The 25,791-nt window shown below is 43.2% G+C and overlaps 1 protein-coding gene across 1 annotated transcript in view; it reads right to left on the bottom strand.

Moving 5' to 3' along the window:
- LOC311101233 (glutamate receptor ionotropic, kainate 4-like) overlaps nucleotides 1–25,791 on the bottom strand; it is a gene marked incomplete at both ends in the record, with an annotated part of 239,444 nt that overhangs the window by 149,843 nt on the left and 63,810 nt on the right. The window contains 2 exons of the mRNA XM_084142345.1: nucleotides 5,443–5,540; nucleotides 14,616–14,780. Coding sequence (XP_083998471.1) covers nucleotides 5,443–5,540; nucleotides 14,616–14,780 — 263 coding nt within the window. The remainder of the gene's footprint in view (nucleotides 1–5,442; nucleotides 5,541–14,615; nucleotides 14,781–25,791) is intronic.

Below are 25,791 nucleotides of genomic sequence, written 5' to 3'. Positions count from 1 at the left end.
TGCAGTTGTGAGGCCGGTTGGACGTACTGCCAAATTCTCTAAAACGACGTAGGCGGCTTATGGTAGAGAAATTAACATTCAATTATCTGGCAACAGCTCTGGTGGACATTTCTGCAGTCAGCACGCCAATTGCACGCTCCCTCCAAATTTGAATCTGTGGCATTGTGTTGTGTGACAAAACTGCACATTTTAGAGTGGCCTTTTATTGTCCCCAGCACAAGGCACACCTGTGTAATGAACATGCTGTTTAATCAGCTTCTTGATATGCCACACCTGTCAGGTGGATGGATTATCTTGGCAAAGGAGAAATGCTCACTAACAGGGATGTTAACAAATTTGTGCCCAACATTTGAGAGAAATAAGCCTTTTGTGCGTATGGAAAATGTAGGGATCTTTTATTTCAGCTCATGAAACATGGGATCAACACTTTACATGTTGCGTTTATATTTTTGTTCAGTGTAGAAGACCATTACTTAAAAGATGTTCTGCAGCATTCAACAGCAAAACATAAAAAATTATTAAACGTAATGTAAAAATTGTAGATTTCTGCCTAAATAGACATTTTCAAAAGTAATTATTTATCATAAGATGGCCATAAACAATGCCTAGTAATGCTTAAACTGCCAGAAGATTCAAATCTCAACTTTCTGGTAAAAATAGTTATAAATTGCTGAGGTGTAGTCTCTTTTGAGGACACAAGATCAAGTACACAGTACAAACATGATAAAAACATGAAAATATAACAAATCATATTTTTCAACAGTGGGGGAATAGGGCATGAAATTATTGAAATGCTTTCTAAAAATGGTAACAATCAAATTATAAATGACTTTAATATTTCATCTTTCTTATAACTGTAAAATAAATATGATCATACTTATTGACAGTACAAAATTGGCACCATTGCATAACTAACGACAGACCATTTCCTGCCCAGCATCCTCTGAGCGACACAGACACCATTCAAATGCTTGCTGACTCGTTACAACTTCAGCTTTACGCACAAAGTGATTTTGTCTTGCTGTGACCAAGAGAAAGTGGTCTAAATCCATCTATGAACACCACAGCGTGATGAGATTGCTTTTGCTGCAATAACTAGGGTCTCCCATTTCATATGCTGTGAGGTTCACAGCCAGAGGAAATCAAACCTTTATCTGCATAGGCCAGAAAATGTAACACGTCGCTCCCTATGCAAATGAGGTGTCCGATTTCACAGTGCACAGCAATTGATGTCGCACCGTTCACAGAGCACTCTGTACACAAAAATGTTGGTCGGAACTGGTCCAGAACCACTTAAAGTCCCCTAAATAGGGAACTTAACATTTAAGAGGTGTTAAAATGATTATACTGTACATGGACTGTGAGCTAGCTATTCTCGGCATCTGTGCTACGCAATTGCTTCCTGTGAAGAGATAAAAACCTATCCACAGAACAGGTACTTTTTTTATTAGTTCCCATTTTCTAAATCCAGATGGGTTACAGTATGGCTCTGTACAGCATCACTTAGAGCCTCCCAAATGGATATGGAGCTCTCCGAATGATAAATTGAGTGTGGGTAATGGGTTGATCACATAGCAGGGGCTGTCATGAGCCATATTTTCATGTGTACCCTATTTACTCGGCCTCCTGTCAGCTTGCCAGCATCTGTGCACTCTCCCAATAAAGAATTATGAACACAGACACAATCACTGAGCACAGACAGGATGTAATTGACTTCCCAACATCTTCGCAACAATTGCCACACACACACACCCATACCCAACATCATATAACACTATATAGGCTACTGTATATGCATGGTTGATATTTATAGAAAGTAAAATATACAGTGCCTTCAGAAAGTATTCATACCCCTTGACTTATTCCACATGTTGTTGTGTTACAGCCTGAATTCAAAATGGATGAAATATATGTTTTTCTCTCACCCATCTACACACAATACCCCATAATCAACAAAGTGAAAACATACTTTTAGAAATGTTTGCAAATGTATTGAAAATGAAATACAAAAATATAAAATTTACATAAGTATTCACACCCCTGAGTCAATACTTTGCAGAAGTACCTTTGGCAGCGATTACAGCTGTGAGTCTTTCTGGGTAAATCTCTAAGAGCTTTCCACACTTGGATTGTGCAACATTTGCCCATTATTCTTTTCTAAATTCTTCAAGCTCTGTCGAATTGGTTGTTGATCGTTGGTAGACAACCATTTTCAGGTCTTGCCATAGATTTTCAAGCAGATTTATGTCAAAACTGTAACTTACCACTCAGGAACGTTCACTGTCTTCTTGGTAAGCAACTCCAGTGTAGATTTGGCCTTGTGTTTTAGGTTATTGTCCTGCTGAAAGGTGAATTCATCTCCCAGTGTCTGGTGGAAAGCAGCCTAAACCAGGTTTTTCTCTAGGACTTTGACTGTGCTTAGCTCCATTCCATTTCTTTTTTATCCTGAAAAACTTTATCCTGTACAGGGTTCCTTCTTTTCACTCTGTCAATTAGGTTAGTATTGTGGAGTAACTACAATGTTGTTGATCCATCCTCAGTTTTCTATCACAGCCATTAAATTAGTAACTGTTCTAAAGTCACCATTGGGCTCATGGTGAAATCCCTGAGCAGTTTCCTTCCTCTCCGGCAACTGAGTTAGGAAGGACGCCTGTATCTTTGTAGTGACTGGGTGCAATGATACACTATCCAAAGTGTAATTAATAACTTCACCATGCTCAAAGGGATATTGAATGTCTGCTTTTATTTTTACCCATCTACCAATAGGTGCCTTCTTTGTGAGGCATTGGAAAACCTCCCTGGTTTTTGTGGTTGAATCTGTGTTTGAAATTCACTGGGACTGAGGGACCTTACAGATAATTGTATGTGTGGGGTATAGAGATGAGGTACTCATTCAAAAATCATGTTAAATACTATTGTTGCACCCAGAGTGAGTCCATGCAACTTATTATGTGACTTGTTAAGCAATTATTTAGGCTTTCCATAACAAAGGGGTTGAATACTTATTGACTCAAGACATTTCAGCTTTTCATTTTTAATTAATACCAGCTCAACTGGTAGAGCACGGCGCTTGTAACCCCAGGGTAGTGGGTTTGATCCCCGGGACCACCCATACACAAAAAAATGTATGCACGCATGACTGTAAGTCGCTTTGGATAAAAGCGTATGCTAAATGGCATATTATTATTATTATTATTATTATTATTATTATTATATTATATTATTAAAAACATAATTCCACTTTGACATTATGGGGTATGGTGTGTAGGCCAGCTAAAAAAAATCTACATTTAATCCATGTAAATTAAGGCTGTAACACAACAAAATGTGGAAAAAGTCAAGGGATGTGAATACTTTCTGAAGGCACTGTATACGACACATTGATTGCTAATTGATCTATTTGTCAGTGTTGGATGCACATTATCCCAGCACATATGCAATATTAATAATCTAATAATCACCATTTATAATAACTGTTAATCAACGTTAGTACTATGTGGCTACTGCATTAAAAAACACACCTCCAGCAATTATATTGGAAAACAATATTCTCCATCACACTCCACTCTCCCCTCAAACAGGTCGTACTAAAGTGGCCAAAGCACTCTCCCTCCCTCAGTCCCATAGACATGTTCCATCAGCCAGGGCCAGGCCTGTTGTCCCCTACTGAGAAAGACTACCGATATGCCCAGTTTGCAAAAGGAGACCATTACTGAGATATCACTTTCAGGGTAATAACAGCGCAATGTGACCTTTTTCCATTGTCAGAGTACACATCGGCAGCTTTTAGAACAACTTCTCTAAACACTATCCTGTTGGCCTTTTTTTTAAAGCCATCAACGTTTAACGTTTAATGTTTAATTAACGTTTAATGTCATCAACGTTTTAGACCTACAGAACTCACACAGCCTTGCTCATGCTTGGCCTTTTAGACGGTATTTGCTTGAAACATGTTAATGAATTTGTCTTAATTATTTAGCATTAAAGTTAAGATTAAGAACATCTTATGAAGGGATACTACGGGATTTTGGCAATGTGACCCTTTAATTACCTCCCCAGAGTCCGATGAACTGGTGGATACCATTTTTATGTCTCTGTGTCCAGTATGAAGGAAGTTAGAGGTAGTTTTACAAGCCAATGCTAACTAGCATTAGCACAGTGACTGGAAGTCTATGGGTATCTGCTAGCATGCTCTGACTCTGGGGAAGTAGATAAAGGGCCTCATTGCCAAAATCCCAAAGTATCCCTTTAGGGCAGCGTTTCCCTAACTCGGTCCTCGGGACCCCAAGAGGTGCACGTTTTGGTTTTTGCCCTAACACTACACAGCTGATTCAAATGATCACAGCTGATTCAAATGATCAAATGATCAGAGCAAATGATCAGAGCTTCTCCGCTACAACTTCCTCATGTAGCCTGTAAAAGAGAATGTGTTCTCATTCAGCTTACCTGTTAGGGCTAAATAGAAGAAAATGCGGACTAGAAGAGCATGTTATGTAATGTATGACCCCTGTGTTTTTAAAGACCTAGCCAGCTCTGTACGGTTCTTCTGGGATCTGGGGAATCTCAACAAGTCTAATTTCCCTTTCTCTCTCTGATGGGAGAAGTGTGTTAAACGTTGTCTTAGCTGAGAAACTTCCTAATCTTAACAGTATTGTCTTTACAGCTGTGGAAAACACGTTTCTCCCATTCTCACAGACCGTTCCTGGTGTGTGTGCCACTTTGTTAAGTCCTTTAAATAATCTAGCCGTGTGTGTGGTCCTCTGTAGCTCAGCTGGTAGAGCACGGCGCTTGTAGCGCCAAGGTAGTGGGTTCGTTCCCCGGGACCACCCATACACAAAAAAAATGTATGCACGCATGACTGTAAGTCGCTTTGGATAAAAGCGTCTGCTAAATGGCTTATTATTATTATTGATGATTAGTTGATTATTTGAATCAGCTGTGTAGGGCAAAAAACAGTTACAACTGCAGGGAGTACAAACACCGTAGCCTAGGATCATCAACAAATCACTGGAGCTTGAGCAAAACTATTTAACATTACGACTCAATGGACCCTGAACTGAAAACGTATAAATTATGATTTTCTATGTTGTTCAAGGAGAGGTTGTCCTTCACAAAACTAACAAACACACGGCAGGACCAAGTCAATTACAATTCGTCTGAGAAGTGATTAGATTAGATTAATGTTGTACGCTGTTGAGCCCCTGACTCTTGGCCCCCTGTTTTTTTTTTTTCCACCTTTATTTAACCAGGTAAGCCAGTTGAGAACAAGTTCTCATTTACAATAGCTTAGAACGTTATGAAAAAAATTCTGTCTCCTGTGGCATTGACATGAGTCATTGACAAGGGTCAAGCAAGGTCTCAAAACCACAGTAATAATAAAACATATTGTTCCATAATATGACAGGCAAAATAAAGCCAGCCAAAATGCGAGCCAGCACTCACCTCTTTCTCTCCACAGATATTGCTGATGATGGAATTGGAAGCAGGGCTGGCGGAGGGACCCAGGACTGCCACCACTCCCTTAGACAGGATCTGGCACACTGTCAACACACAGAGACAAGCATCCAGTCAGATAATATTGGACAGGACATGGTCAAAATACCACATTCAGCCTATTAAATAGGAGTTGCATGTTGCTTAGTGTGTAGTTTTATCCTGCACTAACAGTCTGAGCAAGCGGTTCCCAGTTAATCTTTAATAAGTAGGAGGTTTTGGGGTTTGCTGCCTATTAACTTGATCATGTTCTATTGCGGTATTAACTTACAGCTGCTCTGTATATGATTTCACTTCACCGATAGTAGATCTACGGCTGTATATTACAATATGACCGATTTAATGGGGGTGCAATGATAGAACATAATTAGCAACAGGTTGGAATGAGATCTGGCCATGTGGAAGTTTTTGCTAACCATTTAGAATCTCTTGTCAAGAATCCTTCTTTTTAAGATAACAATTGGGGATGAAAGTAGTACTTAAAAGTGTCATGTAGGAGTTACTCCCAACCAAAATGTGCCGTCATGCAGGGGAACAATGACCTGGTTAAAATAATAGCTGAGAACTACATGAAATCTAAACCTATCAGATATTTTATCAGTCTTCAAAAATCAGTTGTGATCTGTCTTTTTTAGGGAAGAAGAAGAAATACAACATTCCCCTGCACACAAGTTTGGGTTTTAATCTTCCTTGCAGGGGAAACAAAAAGCAATTTCAGGTGGGGCTTGATCCCTGTCTTTCATTAACGTTGTATGGTAGTGAGGAGGAGGCTGCTGTCTTAAGATGTGGGTAGCTGCCCAAATGGCACCATATTCCCTGTGTAGTGCAATTCTTTAGACCAGGGCCCTGGTCAAAAGTAGTGCACCATGTAGGGAATAGGGTGCCATTTGGGACAGAGCCGTGGAGGGCGACAGACTGGCTGGGGTGGGGGATGGGCCATTAACAAACACCAAATGAGGGTAAAGATTTATAAAGGAAGAGTAAAGGGGGACCATTTTTGAGCCAGTGGAGCAAGGCTTGGGATCCTCGCCGAACGAGATAGAAAATTACAGGAGCAGTGAATCAAATGATTAATAAATAATCTCTTTGTTATCCAATGGAGTGTCCTGTACACTCCCCTCCTTCTCCTCTCCCACCCATCTGCCCCTCTCTCCTCCATTTAAAGCACATTTGCGCCTGTCTGCATGGCTTCACCGAATTACAAAGTGACCGGATTAGCCTGACAGGCAAGGTGCCACTGGCCCCATGAGGCTTTTTACAGGGGTGTTTTTCTATTTTACACAGGGAACAGAATGGCCTTTTCTTATTTGTTCGAAATTTGTTTTGATCACTTTATGCATTTATTTTGGGATTCCACCCTGTAAACGTAATTTGCCTGATGACAAGCGATTGGATAAGGACAGCCATTTCATATAAGTACATTTTCATCCACTTTCCCTCTCCTCGCCACCTCTCCTCGATTACCTTTTTCAAAAGGAGGCCAGAGAGGTCAGATAGGAGAGAGGACACAGTAGTTGAGCAAATCCAATTGAGAAAAGGCCAATGTGTCCATTTGGGATTATTTTCTCGCTCCTCCTCGGTCTATGGCCAAAGCAATTTACATCCGTGACAAGTGACAACTTTCCCAATATGAATGTGGATCATTATAAAGGAATTCTGCACCACTTCTGTCTAATCTTGGTCAGGTCAGTGGGTTGTCTGGAGTCCATTCTGTTAGTTTGCAATGGATTCCCTCAAATCAATACATTCTTATTGAAAGCTACAGCAGCTGCAAATGAGATACAGCCAACATATGCACGGGAGCTGGAGTTCAGTTCTGTGAACCCACACTCATATACACATTCATATGCACACATGAATGCACACACACGCACATCAAAACCACACAGACCCACCACTCACATGCAGTACACACCCTTACAAAAAATAAAATAAAAATCACGTGAAAAGAATGTGTAAAAACACGTGTGAACAAATCACGTGAACATTTTCACATGTAAATGTTAGTACATTTTCACGAGGAAAACACGTGTTTTTCGGACACGTCACACGTTGTGTTTCACATGTGAACAAATCAGATGGGAAAAATGACACATGGATATTCTTCACATGACTCAGACACGTGGTTTCCCAACATTTCACATGTACTTTTGTAACTGCTGGGATTAGAACCCCGGTATCCCACAGGAGAAGCCAACACCTTGGACCATTCGACCAAGAAGGCCAACAGTTATTTTGAAGTCACAGGCGGGGCTACCTCATCACGTGACCATGAGCAAACATGCCCGACTCATGTCTGCTACACTTTCACATGTGCATTTTCACACTTTAATGTCAACTAGAGCTGTTTACAAAAATGTATCGAGTTTATCGCAGGATTTGCTGTGATTAATCGCAAATTCATAATTTGCTCAAATTGAGCTGTAATTTATGTTGGATGTTTTCAGTGTATGTTGAACGCTTTCAGACAATGCACCCAAAAAAATGTCTGCACTGAAATTACAAAAAGTTAACTTGAGTTAACTGATTAACTCCAGGGATGTAGCTCAGTTGGTAGAGCATGGTGTTTGCAACGCCAGGGTTGTGGGTTCGATTCCCATGGGGGGGCAGTATGAATAAAAATAATGTATGCACTCACAAACTGTGAGGCCCTCTTGATAAGAGCGTCTGCTAAATGACAAAAAATGATTAACACCGCTAAGTTAAACACGATAAATAAGGAGACATGGAGCACTAGCTTCTGTTCTTTTCACTGGGATCTTTCCAATGGTGTCACGCCCTGGCCTTGAGAGGCCAGTTGGTTTGGTCAGGGCGTGAGAATCTATACTGGAAATTCTATGTTTGTGATCTAGGTATTGTATTTCTATGTTTGGCCGGGTGTGATTCCCAATCAGAAACAGCTGTCGCTCGTTGTCTCTGATTGGGGATCATACTTAAGTAGCCCGTTTGCATACCTTAGTTGTGGGATCTTGTTCCGTGTTAGGCTTGTATATGTATAGCCTGAGGACTTCACGTTACGGTGTTTCTTGTTTTGTTTATGTTTATTGAGTGAAATAAACATGTAAACTTTTCACGCTGCACCTTGGTCTGACCCGTCTCTCAACGATTGTGACAGAAGATCCCACCAAAAACGGACCAAGCAGCGTGCCCAGGAGCAGCAGACACCCTGGACACAGGTGGGGAAGAGTTTTTGGACATGGGGGGAGATTTTGGCAGGTAAAGGACCCTGGGCGAAGGAGGAGGCGCAGGCAGGAGAGGAACACAGAAGGCGCCGGCCGAGGAGGAAGCCTGAGAGACTGTGTTTTTGGGGGGGCTAAAAGGGTGGTCGGGGATCGATAGAGAAGAGCCCCGACCACTGCACTCGTGGGGGCTCAAGGAGGAGTCCTCACTGGAGGAGGACTGGGCGCGGAGAGTAAAGGACTGGTACAGTCGTAGACCTCCAGCGCCGGTTCCCAGTCCGGTATGCCTCGTGCCTGCTCCTCGCACCAAACCAGTGGTGCGTGTCTCCATTCCGGTACGGCCCGTTCCTGCTCCACGCACCAAGCCAGTGGTGCGTGTTCCCAGTCCAGTACGGGCCGTCCCTGCTTCTCACATCAAACCAGTGGTGCGTGTCGCCAGCCCGGTACGCCCCGTACCTGCTCCCCTCACCAGGCAAGTGGTGCGTGTCTCCAGTCCGGTACGCCCCGTACCTGCTCCCCGCACCAGGCCAGTGGTGCGTGTCTCCAGTCCGGTATGTCCCGTACCTGCTCCCCGCACCAAGCCAGTGGTGCGTGTCGCCAGCCCGGTACGCCCCGTACCTTCTCCCCGCAACAGGCCAGTGGTGCGTGTCTCCAGTCTGGCCCGGCCCGTGCCTGCACCTCGCACCAAGCCAGTGGTGCGTGATCCCAGTCCGGTACGGCCCGTGCCTGCACCTCGCACCAGCCCAGTGGTGCATTTCCCAGTCTGGCCCGGCCCGTTCCTGCTCCTCGCACCAGACCTGTGGTGCTTGTCCCCAGTCCGGCCCGGCCTGTGCCTGCACCTCGCACCAGACCAGTGGTGCATGTCCCCAGTCTGGCCCGGCCCGTTCCTGCTCCTCGCACCAGACCTGTGGTGCGTGTCCCCAGTCCGGCCCGGCCCATTCCTGCTCCTCGCACCAGACCTGTGGTGCGTGTCCCCAGTCCGGCCCAGCCCGTTCCTGCTCCTCGCACCAAGCCAGTGGTGCGTGTTCCCAGTCCGGCACGGCCTGTGCCCGTTCCACCGGTGCCTGGTCCAGCTCCGGTCAGCTGCTCCACTCCGGAGTCAGAGCAGTCCGCTCCACCGGTGCCCAGTCCAGCTCCGGTCAGCGGCTCCTCTCCGGAGCAGTTCGCTCCACCGGTGCCTAGTCCAGCTCCGGTCAGCAGATCCACTCCGGAGTCAGAGCAGTCCGCTCCACCGGTGTTCAGTCCAGCTCCGGTCAGCGGTTCCACTCTGGAGCCAGAGCAGTCCGCTCCACCGGGGTCCAGTTCAGCTCCAGTCAGCGGCTTCACTCCAGACCCAGAAGTCAGCCCCTCTCCAGGGTCGGGGCCTCCCACACCAGGGTCCAGACAGGGCTTGGTGCATTGCGGGAGGATTGCCGATCCAGGCCCAGACTTCAGCCCCTCTCCAGGTTCGGGGTCTCCCACACCAGGGTCCAGACAGGGCTTGGTGCATCGTGGGAGGAAGGAGAGGGGAAGCATCGCGCCGAGGTCCAGACCAGACCAGGGGTGCAATGGGGAGGCAGAGAGGAAGAGGTCGTCACGCCCGGAGCCGGATCCGCCTTCGAGGCTGAAAGCCCAACCGGACCCTCCCCTAATGAGTCAGGTTGGTGCGGCCGGAGTACGCACCTTTGGGGGGGGGGGGTACTGTCACACCCTGGCCTTGAGAGGCCGGTTGTTTTTAGTTGGTTTGGTCAGGGCGTGAGAATCTATGCTGGAAATTCTATGCTTGTGATCTAGGTATTGTATTTCTATGTTTGGCCAGGTGTGATTCCCAATCAGAGACAGCTGTCGCTCGTTGTCTCTGATTGGGGATCATACTTAAGTAGCCCGTTTGCCTACCTTAGTTGTGGGATCTTGTTCCGTGTTAGGCTTGTATGTGTATAGCCTGAAGACTTCACGTTACGTTGTTTTGTTTATGTTTGAGTGAAATAACACTCCGAATGGATGGCTCAGAAATAAGAAATCATTATTTTTAACGCACTTGAATTATTATACTCAGGTAGGCTAAGTTACCTTTTTACAGAATTACATAATATGCAATTCCATATGTGGAAAAATTGCTACTGCAACATGTTAAGTTAGATTTTCACATGTGAATGGTTTTCACGTGAACTTGAAATTCCACATGTGAACGTGAGATTTTCACGAGAAGGTTTTTCACATGTGAAACGGCATATCCGATTTTCACATGTAAACATTTTTAACATGTGAAACCGCAAATTTCACGTGCAACTGCAATTCACATGGGAGGTGAAAACACGTTTTTCTCACGTGAAAAGGTGGTGTTAACATGTGAACTCTAAATTTCACATAAATTTGACAAGCGTTTTTTTGTAAGGGCAATCACACACACCTCTACAAAGCTTGATGGTCTTGGCTGACTTCCCATCCATCCTACATGTCCCTAAACAGAGCCCTAATAAAAGGCAGGAAGAGCTCTGGTGTTGTGTGAAGGCACGCACGCACGCACGCACACACACACACACACACACACACACACACACTGGATTGGGCAGGTAGTGCTGGCTGTGTGACATTTCCCCCTTACTGGTGTCACTGATCCATCCCTAATCCAATTGCTACCTGGGCACAGCCACTACAGCACTAAATTAGGAAGGGGTTTGCAGACAGCCAACCAAGCAAGGAGAGGAATACGGTTGGTTTTATGTATGAGGAGGAGCTACCACGGCCATTAAGCTCTACTGATTCTGAGAATTGCAAGGGGCTACTGTCCTCAATTTGGAAGCCCCAGTTCAATAAGGTTACTGACTGAATGATGGTATGAATCTAATGGGCATACACCTACAGTACAATGTGCTTTTAACCCCCTAGAGCACCAGTGCGTCAATCTAAGTAACATAAAAAAAATCCCCATCAAAATCTATCAGTTTAAGCTAGAGATATCAGTTTTGCATTGGATGCGTCTCAATCCACCGCACCCGCCTATGTTGCACTTCCACATCTGCGGTGAACGGTGGCAGAGCTAGAGTGGTGTTTGTCAGACCCGAAAATCGGTCTCCTCATGAAAACGTCTGTAACGTCCAAACGGAAAGGGGAGCATGATGGTGGTCTCCAACCCCCACAAGTGTCAGGGGACTCTTCTGAAGTCGGTACTGTCGATGTGACAACTTCTGTTTGTAGCGTCCGAAGTGTTTGGGGAAATTATCATGAACTTGATGCTGTTTTGCTCTCTGTTTTGCTCTACGACCCCCACAAGTGTCACAGGACTCGTCTGAATGTAAAAAAGTACAGTGAAATATTTTTTTTATGGAAGTATGAAGGTAGTTTTGTGCCTACCCAAAACAGGGGTTAAACACAGTACGTGAAAAAAAAAAACTACAAATACTGAGCTTTCTTATATCTCCTAGATAAAGGACAAATACTTCTAAACCTTTTTGGGTATCTCAGATTGTTCTGGCAATTCTCACATAGAAACTTCATTGTGATTGGTTAATGACCTATAATGTCAATTTCTATGTATAAAATGGGTCATATCATTAAAAGTACCAGAGAGCCCACTCTGGAATTTGATATGTTTGAAGCGTATATTGTTCCAAACAATGTGTCTAAAAATAAGCAAAATCAAAAAGGGTAGTTTTGAGATATTCATATATTTTATGTTAAATAAATGAATGTAAAAATGTGTATTAATGAATGTAGACCTACTCCATATGATAATAGTGCCCTCAAAGCTCATCACTAAGCTAAGGATCCTGGGACTAAACACCTCCCTCTGCAACTGGATCCTGGACTTCCTGACGGGCCGCCCACAGGTGGTAAGGGTAGGTAACAACACATCTGCCACACTGATCCTCAACACGGGGGCCCCTCAGGGGTGCGTGCTCAGTCCCCTCCTGTACTCTCTGTTCACCCATGACTGCATGGCCAGGCACGACTCCAACACCATCATTAAGTTTGCCGACGACACAACAGTGGTAGGCCTGATCACCGACAACGATGAGACAGCCTATAGGGAGGAGGTCAGAGATCTGGCCGTGTGGTGCCAGGACAACAACCTCTCCCTCAACGTGACCAAGACAAAGGAGATGATTGTGGACTACAGGAAAAAAAAGAGGACTGAGCACGCCCCCATTCTCATCGACGGGGCTGTAGTGGAACAGGTTGAGAGCTTCAAGTTCCTTGGTGTCCACATCACCAACGAACTATCATGGTCCAAACACACCAAGACAGTCGTGAAGAGGGCACGACAAAGCCTATTCCCCCTCAGGAGACTAAAAAGATTTGGCATGGGTCCTCAGATCCTCAAAAAATTCTACAGCTGCACCATCGAGAGCATCCTGACTGGTTGCATCACCGCCTGGTATGGCAACTGCTTGGCCTCTGACCGCAAGGCACTACATCACAGGGGCAAAGCTCCCTGCCATCCAGGACCTCTATACCAGGCGGTGTCAGAGGAAGGCCCTCAAAATTGTCAAAGACTCCAGTCACCCTAGTCATAGACTGTTCTCTCTGCTACCGCACGGCAAGCGGTACCGGAGTGCCAAGTCTAGGTCCAAAAGACTTCTCAACAGCTTCTACCCCCAAGCCATAAGACTCCTGAACAGCTAATCATGGCTACCCGGACTATTTGCACTGCCCCCCCACCCCATACTTTTTACGCTGCTGCTACTCTGTTAAGTATTTATGCATAGTCACTTTAACTCTACCCACATGTACATATTACCTCAACTACCTCAACTAGCCGGTGCCCCCGCACATTGACTATGCAACGGTACCCCCCTGTATATATAGCCTCCCTACTGTCACTTTATTCTATTGTATATATAGCCTCCCTACTGTCACTTTATTTTTACTTCTGCTCTTTTTTTCTCAACACTTTTTTGTTGTTGTTTTATTCTTACTTTTTTGTTTAAAATAAATGCACTGTTGGTTAAGGGCTGTAAGTAAGCATTTCACTGTAATGTCTGCACCTGTTGTATTCGGCGCATGTGACCAATAAAATTTGATTTGATTTGATTTGATTTGATAATGACACCTGTAGTGGAACAGGGAAACAGTAGCCTGGGTACCAATCTGTTTAGCTAACATTCCACTCCTTGTACTCCATGTACCAAAGGGAAGAAAGAAAAACATTATCCACTCTGCCAGAAGGGCTCTTTGGCAACCCAGTGTCACCATGGCCCACATTAGCAACACACAGTACGTATACTTCATGTTAGCTAAACAGACTGGTACCCAGGCTAGGGTATTCTATTCTCCTTTTTTTTCCTCCATCTAATCAAAGTAGCTGGTATAAAAATACCAGCACTAAAATCAACTTGTTGAAATGTTAACACATTGTTAATATTTAATTTCACTGTATCCATCCACAAGGTCATGGCGATAGGCTATTGACATTGTTATTAGGATTGTAGTATATTAGAGTTGTATTATTTACTGTACATCTTCAGGCTAGTCATTCAAACAGCTAGGTGTAACCAAGGAAACAAAACAAGGTATTTTGGCTCCTGAAACATCCAAATATGACTGCTCATTTTGCTCTTCCACACAGCTATTTTCCAATCATTTGTTTGCCACTGTTCTCGCTACAACAAATATTCCTAAAGATGATAGACTTATCTCGCTGTACTCAAGGGATTTCTGAAAGCGGGGGATAACAAGGGGAGACAGGCACAGAATTGAAATGATTGACAGACAGAAGGACGGACGGACAGACAGACACTGACAGCCAGACACTGACAGAGCCAGCCAGTCAGACAGACAGACAGACAGACATAGACAGACAGACAGACACCGCTAGACAGACACTGACAGCCTGACAGTCAGAGACAGACAGACAGATGTTCTAATGTGACACTCCGTGACACACTGGTCTTTCACTTTTTGAAAATGATGACAGAGTCGAAAGCCACCTCGTTCTCCCATCCTCGCCCGCCCACTACTTACTGGTCTCTCCCATCTCATATTCACTGTCTCTCAGCAGCTCAAAGATGTCCACCTCCAGCTTGCCCGTTGTGGAGCGGTTACTGGACCGGTTGATGCTGTCCTTCGCCAGGGTGATGGCCAATCGCTCTCCCCGGCTGCACTCCATTGGGTCGTCAAGTATGGCGGCTGCAGAAGAGAATGGGAAGAAAGAAAAACATTATCCAATCTGGCAGAAGGGCTCTTTGGCAACCCAGTGTCACGATGGCCCACATTGGCAAGACACAGTACATATACACTACCAGTCAAACGTTTGGACACACCTACTCATTCAAGGGTTTTTCTTAATTTTTACTATTTTCTACATTGTAGAATGATAGTGAAGACATCAAAACTATGAAATAACACATATGGAATGATGTAGTAACCAAAAAAGTGTTCAACAAATAAAAATATATTTGAGATTTGAGATTCTTCAAATAGCCACCCTTTGCCTTGACAGCTTTGCACCCCCCCCCCACCTTGTCACAACACGACTGATTGGCTCAAATACATTAAGAAGGAAAGAAACTCCACAAATTAACTTTTAACAAGGCACATCTGTTAATTGACATGCATTTCAGGTGACTACCTTATGAAGCTGGTTGAGAGAATGCCAAGAGCGTGCAAAGCTGTCATCAAGTCTATTTGAACAATCTCAAATATAAAATATATTTTGATTTGTTAAAAAAAAAATTGGTTACTACATGATTCCATATGTGTTATTTCATATTTTTGATGTCTTCACTATTATTCTACAATGTAGAAAATAGTAAAAATAAAGAAAAACCCTGGAATGAGTAGGTGTGTCCAAACCTTTGACTGGTAGGGGGCGGCAGGTAGCTTAGTGGTTAAGAGCATTGTGCCAGTAACCAAAAGGTCGCTGGTTCTAATCCCTGAGCCGACTAGGTGAAAAATCTGTCAATGTGCCCTTGAGCAAGGCACTTAACCCTAATTGCTCTGGATAAGAGTGTCTGCTAAATGACCAATTATTATTACTCTACTTCATGATTTCCTCAAACAAACTGTGCTGCAAGTAATGCAGAACTACAGAGATCGCCCATATGGTTCATGGGGTTGTTATATCATTACCAAATGTGAATAATTATGGTTTTCTGTCGGTATAAACAAGTGACTACTATATGCTACAGTGTGTTAAAAAAAAGCCAAACACAACAGCTTTACAAATCATGTGATTCCTAATCCGGAGCAGCAGCAAGATCCTATCTAAGTCTGGAACTAAATCAAATGCGTGAGTGATGAGGGAACACATTTTAATAGGGATGTTCTGTTCACTCGTGATTTATCGCAACCATGTCGGAATTAACATATTTGTTTTACACATGATGCACACGCTTCCATCATTTGAATACAGCGAGACTTCATGTGTCATATGTGGGGGTGAAATGAATATGAATGACTCAAACAACCAGTTGAGAGATCGGGCCTCGCTGTGTGTCCTAGCAAGCAAATGAGCAACTCAGTCGGCGATTCACAACACAGTTTTAGGATACATTGTGCATAGGTTGCAATCCTGAGTGTGTCCCAAGATAGCAGGTTCAGGTTCAATGTAATAGCTTTCTTTCCATAGGAATGTTGCCTGACGGTGAGATCAATCAATGCATGTACAGACGAGTGTATAACTGACCTCTGCAGTTCTCTATGCTCAGCATCAACCTGTAGAGCAACATGATAGGTTCCACTAAAGAGCAGGTCATTTGCCTGATATTTATGTTGAAAGATAATTGCAAAAACATCAAGTCCAACATCACAGTACAGGTTCCATTTTAACAGCAATCACAGCTATTACTGCTTTCCCTGAGTTGTCCAGCGAGTGAGATTAATAGCACTGTACTTAAATACAGGATCAGATCTAGATGGAGGGCAATGACAGAGTAATAATTACTGTAGCATTAGAGCTTATAAACCACAGCCACGTTGGGATAAAACTGGCCTTTTCCCATGCAGATCACACAGATAAAACTTACCCAAGAATACCTTGGTTAACGAGACAACCATTTATCTAGAGCACCATTTATCTTGGTGGTGGTCATAGCAATTAGGGACATTAACAAAGCTCCAGATGAAGGTATAGCAAAAGGTTGCCTGAGGTTTATTTATCCATTTATTTTTCAATTTATCCATTATTTTACTCTTAATTAAACTTTTGGTAAATAAGGGGATGCAAAGAGGGACATACTGGATTAGTCAGTGTGTACAGATTGTGCCTTGCCTTGTCTCTGCTAGTGCAAACAGAATGTAGCCTACAGAATATAATTAACATGATGGGGGAAAGTTTTTATCCAATTAAAAGGTATATGGATTTGATTGCAGGAAAAATGTGGACAGTTTGTCTCACACAGAGCTTAATTTGTAGATACATTTGCAAATTAACACTTTCAAAAGTAATGAACATGTTCCTGTATACATTATTTTTACCTGTCAAAATTGAGATTTTAGAGTCTCTATGAAGGGAGTTTGAATATGCAATTAACAGCCTTGGTATTACTTTCCTTTTATTTACTTTACTTTACTAGCTCAACATGGCAGTCAAATATAGTCAACTGGAATACAAATCATTTGGGTTTGTAAGATGGACAGTGCATTCGGAAAGTATTCAGACCCCTTCACTTTTTCCACATTTTGTTATGTTACAGGCTTATTCTAAATGGATTAAATTGTTTTCCCCCTCATCAATCTACACACTATACCCCATAATGACAAAGCAAAAACACAATTTTAGTAATTTTTGCAAATGTAAAAAAAAAAAACAGGAAATATCACAATTACATAAGTATTCATTTAAGTCATTTAGCAGACGCTCTTATCCAGAGCGACTTACATCAGCAATTAGGGTTAAGTGCCTTGCTTAAGGGCACATCGACAGATTTTTCACTTTATCGGCTCGGGGATTAGAACCAGCAACCTTTCGGTTACTGGCACAACACTCTTACCCACTAAGCTACCTGCCGCCCTACGTATTCCGACCCTTTACTCAGTACTTTGTTGAAGCATCTTTGGCAGCGATTACAGCCTTGAGTCTTCTTGGGTATGACACTACAAGCTTGGCACACCTGTATTTGGGGAGTTTCTCCCTTTTCTTCTCTGCAGATCCTCTCAAGCTCTGTAAGGTTGGATGGGGAGTGTCGCTGCACAGCTATTTTCAGGTTCTCTCCAGAGATGTTCGATCGGGTTCAAATCCAAGCTCTGGCTGGGCAACTTAATGACATTCAGAGACTTGTCCCGAAGCCACTCCTTGGCTGTGTGCTTAGGGTCATTGTCCTGTTGGAAGGTGAACCCAGTCTGAGGTCCTGAGCGCTCTGGAGCAGGTTTTCATCAAGGTTACTTTGCTCCGCTCATATTTCCCTCGATCCTGACTAGTCTCCCAGTCCCTGCCACTGAAAAACATCCCCACAACATGATGCTGCCACCACCATGCTTCACCGTAGGGATGGTGCCAGGTTTCCTCCAGACGTCACGCTTGGCATTCAGGCCAAAGAGTTCAATCTTGGTTTCATCAGACCAGAGAATCTTGTTTCTCATGGTCTGAGAGTCCTTTAGGTGCCTTTCGGCAAACTCCAAGCGGGCTGTCATGTGCATTTTACTGAGGAGTGGCTTCCGTCTGGCCACTCTACCATAAAGGCCTGATTGGTGGAGTGCTGCAGAGATGGTTGTCCTTCTGGAAGGTTCTCCCATCTCCACAGAGGAACTCTGGAGCTCTGTCAGAGTGACCATCGGGTTCTTGGTCACCTCCATGACCAAGGCCCTACTCCCCCGATTGCTCCGTTTGGCCGGGCGGCCAGCTCTAGGAAGAGTCTTGGTTGTTCCAAACTTCTTCCATTTAAGAATGATGCAAACCACTGTGTTCGTGGAGACCTTCAATGCTGCAGAATTTTTTTGGTACCCTTCCCCAGATATTTGCCTCGACACAATCCTGTCTCGGAGCTCTACGGACAATTACTTCGACCTCATGGCTTGGTTTGAATATAGACAGGTGAGTGCCTTTCCAAATCATGTCCAATCAATTGAATTTCCCACAGTTGGACTCCAATCAAGTTGTAGAAACATCTCAAGGATGATCAATGGAAACAGGATGCACCTGAGCTCAATGTCAAGTCTCATAGCAAAGGGTCTGAATATTTATGTAAATGAGGTATTTATGTAATTGATTTTTAATAAATGTGCAAAAATTTCAACAATCCCGTTTTTGCTTTGTCATTATGGGGTATTGTGTGTAGATTGATGATTATTTGTATTTATTTAATCAATTTTAGAATAAGGCTGTAATGTAACAAAATGTGGAAAAAGGGAAAGGGTCTGAATACTTTCCGAATGCACTGTACTATAGCCTATATTTATACACAAAACATACTGCATTAAGACATGACCGACAGACAGTGTATGTAAAATACATGTTTTAATGTTTAAAAAGTAGCCTACAATGAATGTCTCCCTGCCTGTCCACATAGCATGTCGATCTGCCTGTTTGTCTGCCTGTCCACCGTCAGTTACACAGCCCAAATTGGTATCACTCCCTCTCTTGCTGCCTCTGGCAAGTTTTGTTCTGTTTCTATAGTGAGAGCAGGAATGGCCAGAGCTGGGCAATTCTCCCATACTTCGCCCCCCCAAAGCAGCTCACAACAAAGCCAGGGAGATGCAGACATTGGACCGTCACAGAGTTCTGTAGAATGTGGTCGCTTGGAATATGGTAGGGATAATCAACCAATTAAACAATGCATAAGCACCAATGCATGCATACAACCAACAGACTGGTGTTCTCAATCCCTGTGACATTCTAGAAACTAGACCAATCAACAGGAAGGTATCTTATGAAGAGGTGACATTTGTGAGTGGGCGATATGTAATGGTTGAGTAATAGGAATTGTTGCGGAGATACAGTAATGCTGCATTCAGTCTGGAAGACATGGATTAGCCCTTGAACCTTTTAAACCAATCAATGGGCAGCCCAGAGGTGTGCCGAGGCATTGCAGTAAAGTACAAGCAGAGCCAATTCCTGTCTTTCTCTCTACATGTCTGTAATACGCTTTCCATTTTCAAAGCTCTTAGGTGTGCCGAAGCCATTACCTGATATGGAGAAGAGGAAGGAACTGCAATGGGGAGGAACTGGGCTTTGGTCACATGGTGATTTTGAATCAATGCTATAGTGCACTATTATTACGGCCACATTCAGTATAGGCAAACATTGTTGAACGTTGCGGATAGAAATGTCATTAATATAGCTGACGGGAATCCGTATATCATCAGTAAATGTCAGAGATTTGTTTGTTCTACATTATATACACTGAACAAAAATATAAACACATGTAAAGTGTTGGTCCCATGTTTCATGAGATGAAATAAACAATCCCAGAATTCCATACGCACAAAAAGCTTATTTCTTTCAAATTTTGTGCACAAATTTGTTTACATCCCTGTTAGTGAGCATTTCTCCTTAGCCAAGAGAATCCATCCACCTGACAGGTGTAGCATATTAAGAAGATGATTAAACAGCATGATCATTACACAGGTGGGTGCACCTTGTGCTGGGGACAATAAAAGGCCACTTTAAAATGTGCAGTTTTTTCAAACAACACAATGCCACAGATGTCTCAAGTTTTGAGGGAGCGTGCAATTGGCATACTGACTGCAGGAATGTCCACCAGAGGAGTATTTCTGTCTGTAATAATGCCATTTTGTGGGGAAAAACTCATTCTGATTGGCTGGGCCTGGCTCCCCAGTGGGTGGGCCTGGCTGCCAAGTGGGTGGGCCCCTGCCCAGTCATGTGAAATCCATAGATTAGGGCCTAACAAATGTATTTCAATTGACTGACTTCTTTATATGAACCAGTGGCGGCTCCTGAAAAAATTCTCAGGGGGGGCAATTTTTCTGATGATTTAGGTGACCTACACACATTTTAAAAAAGATATGTCCAGCAACAACATGAAGACAGGGGCAGCATATAAGTCAATACCAGAAGCATTTATTGACTGATCTCAAAAGTGTTGGCTTACCAGGGTTGGTGGAGCCCTCAGTTTCATCTTTGCCTCGCAAAGCTAACTCAAACACTCCGCAAAACTTCACACACTGGATTAGCCGGCTGAGGATGTGGCGGTTCTTGCTAATGTCGTAGTAAATATATTTGTTATAGTGAATATGGAATATGATATGTTGAGTAAAATGTTGTGCTAAGATCTATTTAGGTCAGGAGCTGGTTATAAGTTCTGTTCCTATCCAATAACAATGGACAATAGGGTCCTATCTTGTCAGCCTTGTCAGTTTCAGTTCTCCAGTAAACTTGTGATTATCAACACTAACCTCATCGTTGTGGCGGCGGACAGCTAGCCTGTATCCCTCATCCAGTTGAGTGGGAATGTTCACTCTCCCCAAAGCAGACAGTCTTTGACAGCTCATGTTTCTTAATCTTTCCTGAAAGATGGTGCATGTCCGTTACACACCAGTCGCTGTCCAAGCGGTGCTGTCTGCCGTGCCGCCTTCAGGGTGAAAGAGTAAGCAGGGGGTAGCAGAAGACTGCATTAGCTACATCGCAGCCTGCTAGCCAGGTTTTTCGTTCGTACCAATTTTTGGAAAATCCTCGGGTGTAGGACTTCCCCCCTTTAGTAGAAACCTGTTGAATTATTAAATTTGGTCTGGGAGGTCCTAATTGTTTCGTTGCCAATTTATCTTCATTTGTTCGCCGACAAAAAGGAACTTCTTTCAAAGACACAATCGAGTTGCACTGAAGCCTAGCCATTTTGATAGAAGTAGTGAATTGATTGACGAGGCTACCCGCTCTTTTCTTAGTTACGTTCATGGTTATATGTTACGTATGACGAAAGCGCGTAAGTGCAAGCCCTCAGAAACCCATAGAGATTGTATTGAAAGCTCTGATATTTGAAAAAAATAGATTTTACATGGGAGTCTATGACAGACTTCTGGGCGATTTTCAACCTGACTGAAATCGCCCCAAAGGGGGGGGGGGCATTTGAAGCACGACTTTAGCCTGATTGGACATTTAGTGGCACTGTGGCAGATCAGACGTCTAGATTACAACACTGATAACTACTGTTGCCGTGATATAATTGATTAGAAAAAAAATCCCTTCCTTTTCCCGTTTGGCAGTGCGTCGCCCATATCGCCCTATTGAACACACCGCCCCTGATATGAACTGTAACTCAGTAAAATCTTTCGTTCAGTATATTTCTATCTGGACATTCCAAATCATTGTGCCCTGCTGAACAGTCCCATGCCTATGGATAGGGAAAGTGGCAGAATGGCCAGACCGGAGATTCTCCGTTGAAGATACATTGCTACACATTCATAACCTAAGAACATTGCTTATACAGTAGTAATTGCATATACTCCATGCATACTGTAGTACCTACAGAAAGTGATTCACATACTTCAGATGGCCTCCCAAACAACTGTTGAGTATCTCATGGGAATATGACATGGGATGTGGGATGTGTGAGCATCTGTACTGCATCTCAGTGACTTGAGGACATTAGACGATTGCTTGCTTTCTCGCTGCAGTGAATTATTATCCCACTGCAACATGTATTCACATGGAATCTTTCATGTTTATCCTAAGAACATGGCAACATTGAAACGAGAGAGAACACAAAGAGAGAACACCGCTAATGCCAGTCGATCCAAAACTTAATAGCACAACATTAAATATGACTGCGCTCTGGTCTGCACTGCACCAAAAGGTTTTTAAAACCATCAAATGGCAAAGCACCTCATCAGGTGCTCTAACGGTCCTCTGAGGTGTCCTAATTCATCGCTGCAGTCTCTTACCAGAACAGCTCACTGCGTAAACACACCAGGTGACATAACAAGCGAAGCAGAGCCTAGAAACATAAAAAAGACCATCTATGTAAGATGTGTGAAAGTACAGTACAGAAAAGGAGCGTTTCACACATATTGCTTGAACATTCGTCAGCCTCCTAAACGTGATTGTGTTTAAAGATCTCAGGTATTATTAATATTCCTCTCATCAGACTTCTCTCCACTCCGTTACAAAAAAGGACCTGAGGGATATTTTGGGAGATTATTTAAATTCATCTGGTCTTCGCTACCAAGCCGAGACAAAAGTGCTTTCAAGGTGATATTAGCCAGTAATGTTGAATGTTGTTCGCTGGCTCTCATCTGAAGGACCCACTCCTGACTATAATTATAGGGTTTATACACTGGCACTGATTCAGACACGCTCTGAACTGTACGTACTCTCTCCTCTGCAACATGGATATCTCCTTCCTCTGAATGACTGAGAGGTTAATTTCAAACCCCAGTCAGATTCCTTCCTAATTTATTCATTTTATGAATGCAAATTGTCTCACTTGTAAATCAAATGTAATATTTCAGCCTGTCAATGAGCTTGGTATTTTGACCATGGGAATACAAATCTCATTTTTACATTTTAGTCATTTAGCAGACGCTCTTATCCAGAGCGACTTACAGTTAGTGAGTGCATAAATGTTTCATACTAGCCCCCCGTGGGAAACGAACCCACAACCCTGGCGTTGCAAGCGCCATGCTCTACCAACTGAGCTACAGGTTTGTACAGCTCATACTCACTGCACTGACTACTTCAGATACTAATTAGCGTAGACAGTGGATAGGGGATTTTTGATCAGTGATTTTACTGTTGGACGAGGGTTGGGGGGGCTTGAAGGAGTGGCAGCGAGCAGCATAGCCAATAGGCTGTTTGTTATGCATGTCTGATAGATGTTTTATTCACTTTAGTGACAAGACAAAGTGTCCTAAACTCAATCTTAACACAATTAGAAGCCTTCAGCAGATTAGCTGGAGCTCTGTTGATTTGTATTTTACAACTGTGAGTTGTAAATGTACAGTACATGTACAGTGCCTTCAGAAAGTATTCACACCAGAGGACGCCACTCAGAGGAGGAAGGGGAGGACCAACCTCCTCAGTGAATGTCATAAAAATAACAATAGTGAAACATTAAAAAAGTTATCCTTTTTAGATAAAACTATACCAAATATATTCACGTCACTAAATAATTGATTAAAACACACTGTTTTGCAATAAAGATCTACAGTAGCCTCAGCAGCACTCTGTTGGGTAGCACCATGGTGTAGTCGGAGGACAGCTACAGTTGAAGTCGGAAGTTTACATACACCTTAGCCAAATACATTTAAAACTCAGTTTTTCACAATTCCTGACATTTAATCCTAGTAAACATTCCCTGTCCTTGTCCTTAAGCCATTTTGCCACAACTTTGGAAGTATGCTTGGGGTCATTGTCCATTTGGAAGACCCATTTGCGACCAAGCTTTAACTTCCTGACTGATGTCTTGAGATGTTGCTTCAATATATCCACATAATTTTCCTTCCTCATGATGCCATCTATTTTGTGAAGTGCACCAGTCCCTCCTGGAGCGACGCACCCCCACAGCATGATGCTGCCACCCCCGTGCTTCATGGTTGGGATGGTGATCTTCGGCTTGCAATTACCCCCTTTTTCCTCCAAACATAATGATGGTCATTATGGCCAAACAGTTCTATTTTTGTTTCATCAGACCAGAGGACATTTCTCCAAAAAATATGATCTTTATCCCCATGTGCAGTTGCAAACCGTAGTCTGGCTTTTTTATGGCGGTTTTGGAGCAGTGGCTTCTTCCTTGCTGAGCGGTCTTTCAGGTTATGTCGATATAGGACTCGTTTTACTGTGGATATAGATACTTTTGTACCTGTTCCCTCCAGCATCTTCACAAGGTCCTTTGCTGTTGTTCTGGGATTGATTTGCACTTTTCGCACGTTCATCTCTAGGAGACAGAACACGTCTCCTTCCTGAGCGGTATGACGGCTGCGTGGTCCCATGGTGTTTATACTTGAGTACTATTGTTTGTACAGATGAACATGGTACCTTCAGGCGTTTGGAAATTGCTCCCAAGGATGAACCAGACTTGTGGAGGTCTACCATTTTTTTCTGAGGTCTAGGCTGATTTCTTTTCATTTTCCCATGATGTCAAGCAAAGAGGAACTGAGTTTGAAGGTAGGCCTTAAAATACATCCACAGGTACACCTCCAATTCTCAAATGATGTCAATTAGCCTATCAGAAGCTTCTAAAGCAATTACATAATTTTCTGGAATTTTCCAAGCTGTTTAAAGGCACAGTCAACTTAGTGTATGTAAACTTCTGACCCACTGGAATTGTGATACAGTGAATTATAAGTGAAATAATCTGTCTGTAAACAATTGTTGGAAAAATTACTTGTGTCATGCACAACGTAGATGTCCTAACAGACTTGCCAAAACTATAGTTTGTTAACAAGAAATGTGTGAAGTGGTTGAAAAACGAGTTTTAATGACAACCTAAGTGTATGTAAACTTCCGACTTCAACTGTAGCTTCTGTCCTCCTCTGGGTACATTGACTTCAATACAAATCCTAGGAGGCCCATGGTTCTCACCCCCTTCCATAGACTTACACAGTAATTATGACAACTTCCGGAGAACATCTTCCAACCTATCAGAGCTCTTGCAGCATGAACTGACATGTCATCCACCCAATCAAAGGATCAGAGAATTAATCTAGTCCTGAAAACATAAGCTACAGCTAGCTAGCACTACAGTGCATAAAATGAGAGAGAAAGACAATGGTTGAACAGTTTTGAACAAATTAATTTCTTCCAAAATGAAGGAGAAGCAAGAGAGAGAGAAAGAGAGAGAGAGAGCTATATTTGGTTGTATTTTCTTAAACTTTCACTTAGCTAACGAATGCAGCTAGCTAGTTTAACCTACTCAAACACAAGGCTCAAACAGAGAGGGATGATATTTTAGCTAGCTGGCTATGGCTATCCAACACTAGAACTCTTCCAAGTAAAGGTAAGCATTTGGTTTTATTAATTTATTGCCACCGGTTGTACACTGTACTGCATGAGTGTAGCGAGTTTACTAACGTGTTAGTTCTAGTAGCTATGTTGCTATGTTGACTATTACGTGACAATGATGTAGGCTGTGTGTAGCGGTTATCGGTCATGATATGAAGGTTTGGCCTGGAAAGGTTTTTTCGCCTGGTCACAGACAGCTGACGTCACAGACAGCACTGAAGTCCACAAGCAAAGGGAAAAGGTGAGAGGAGGAGAGCGCATAGATTGTTGCGAGAAGGAATTATATATACAACGAGCAAAGTGATC

This window comes from Coregonus lavaretus (genome assembly GCF_964263955.1).
Source record: "Coregonus lavaretus genome assembly, chromosome: 26".
NCBI classification, from domain to species: domain Eukaryota; kingdom Metazoa; phylum Chordata; class Actinopteri; order Salmoniformes; family Salmonidae; genus Coregonus; species Coregonus lavaretus.
Note: the sequence above shows the minus strand (reverse complement) of the source record. Positions and strands in the feature narration are given on the sequence as shown.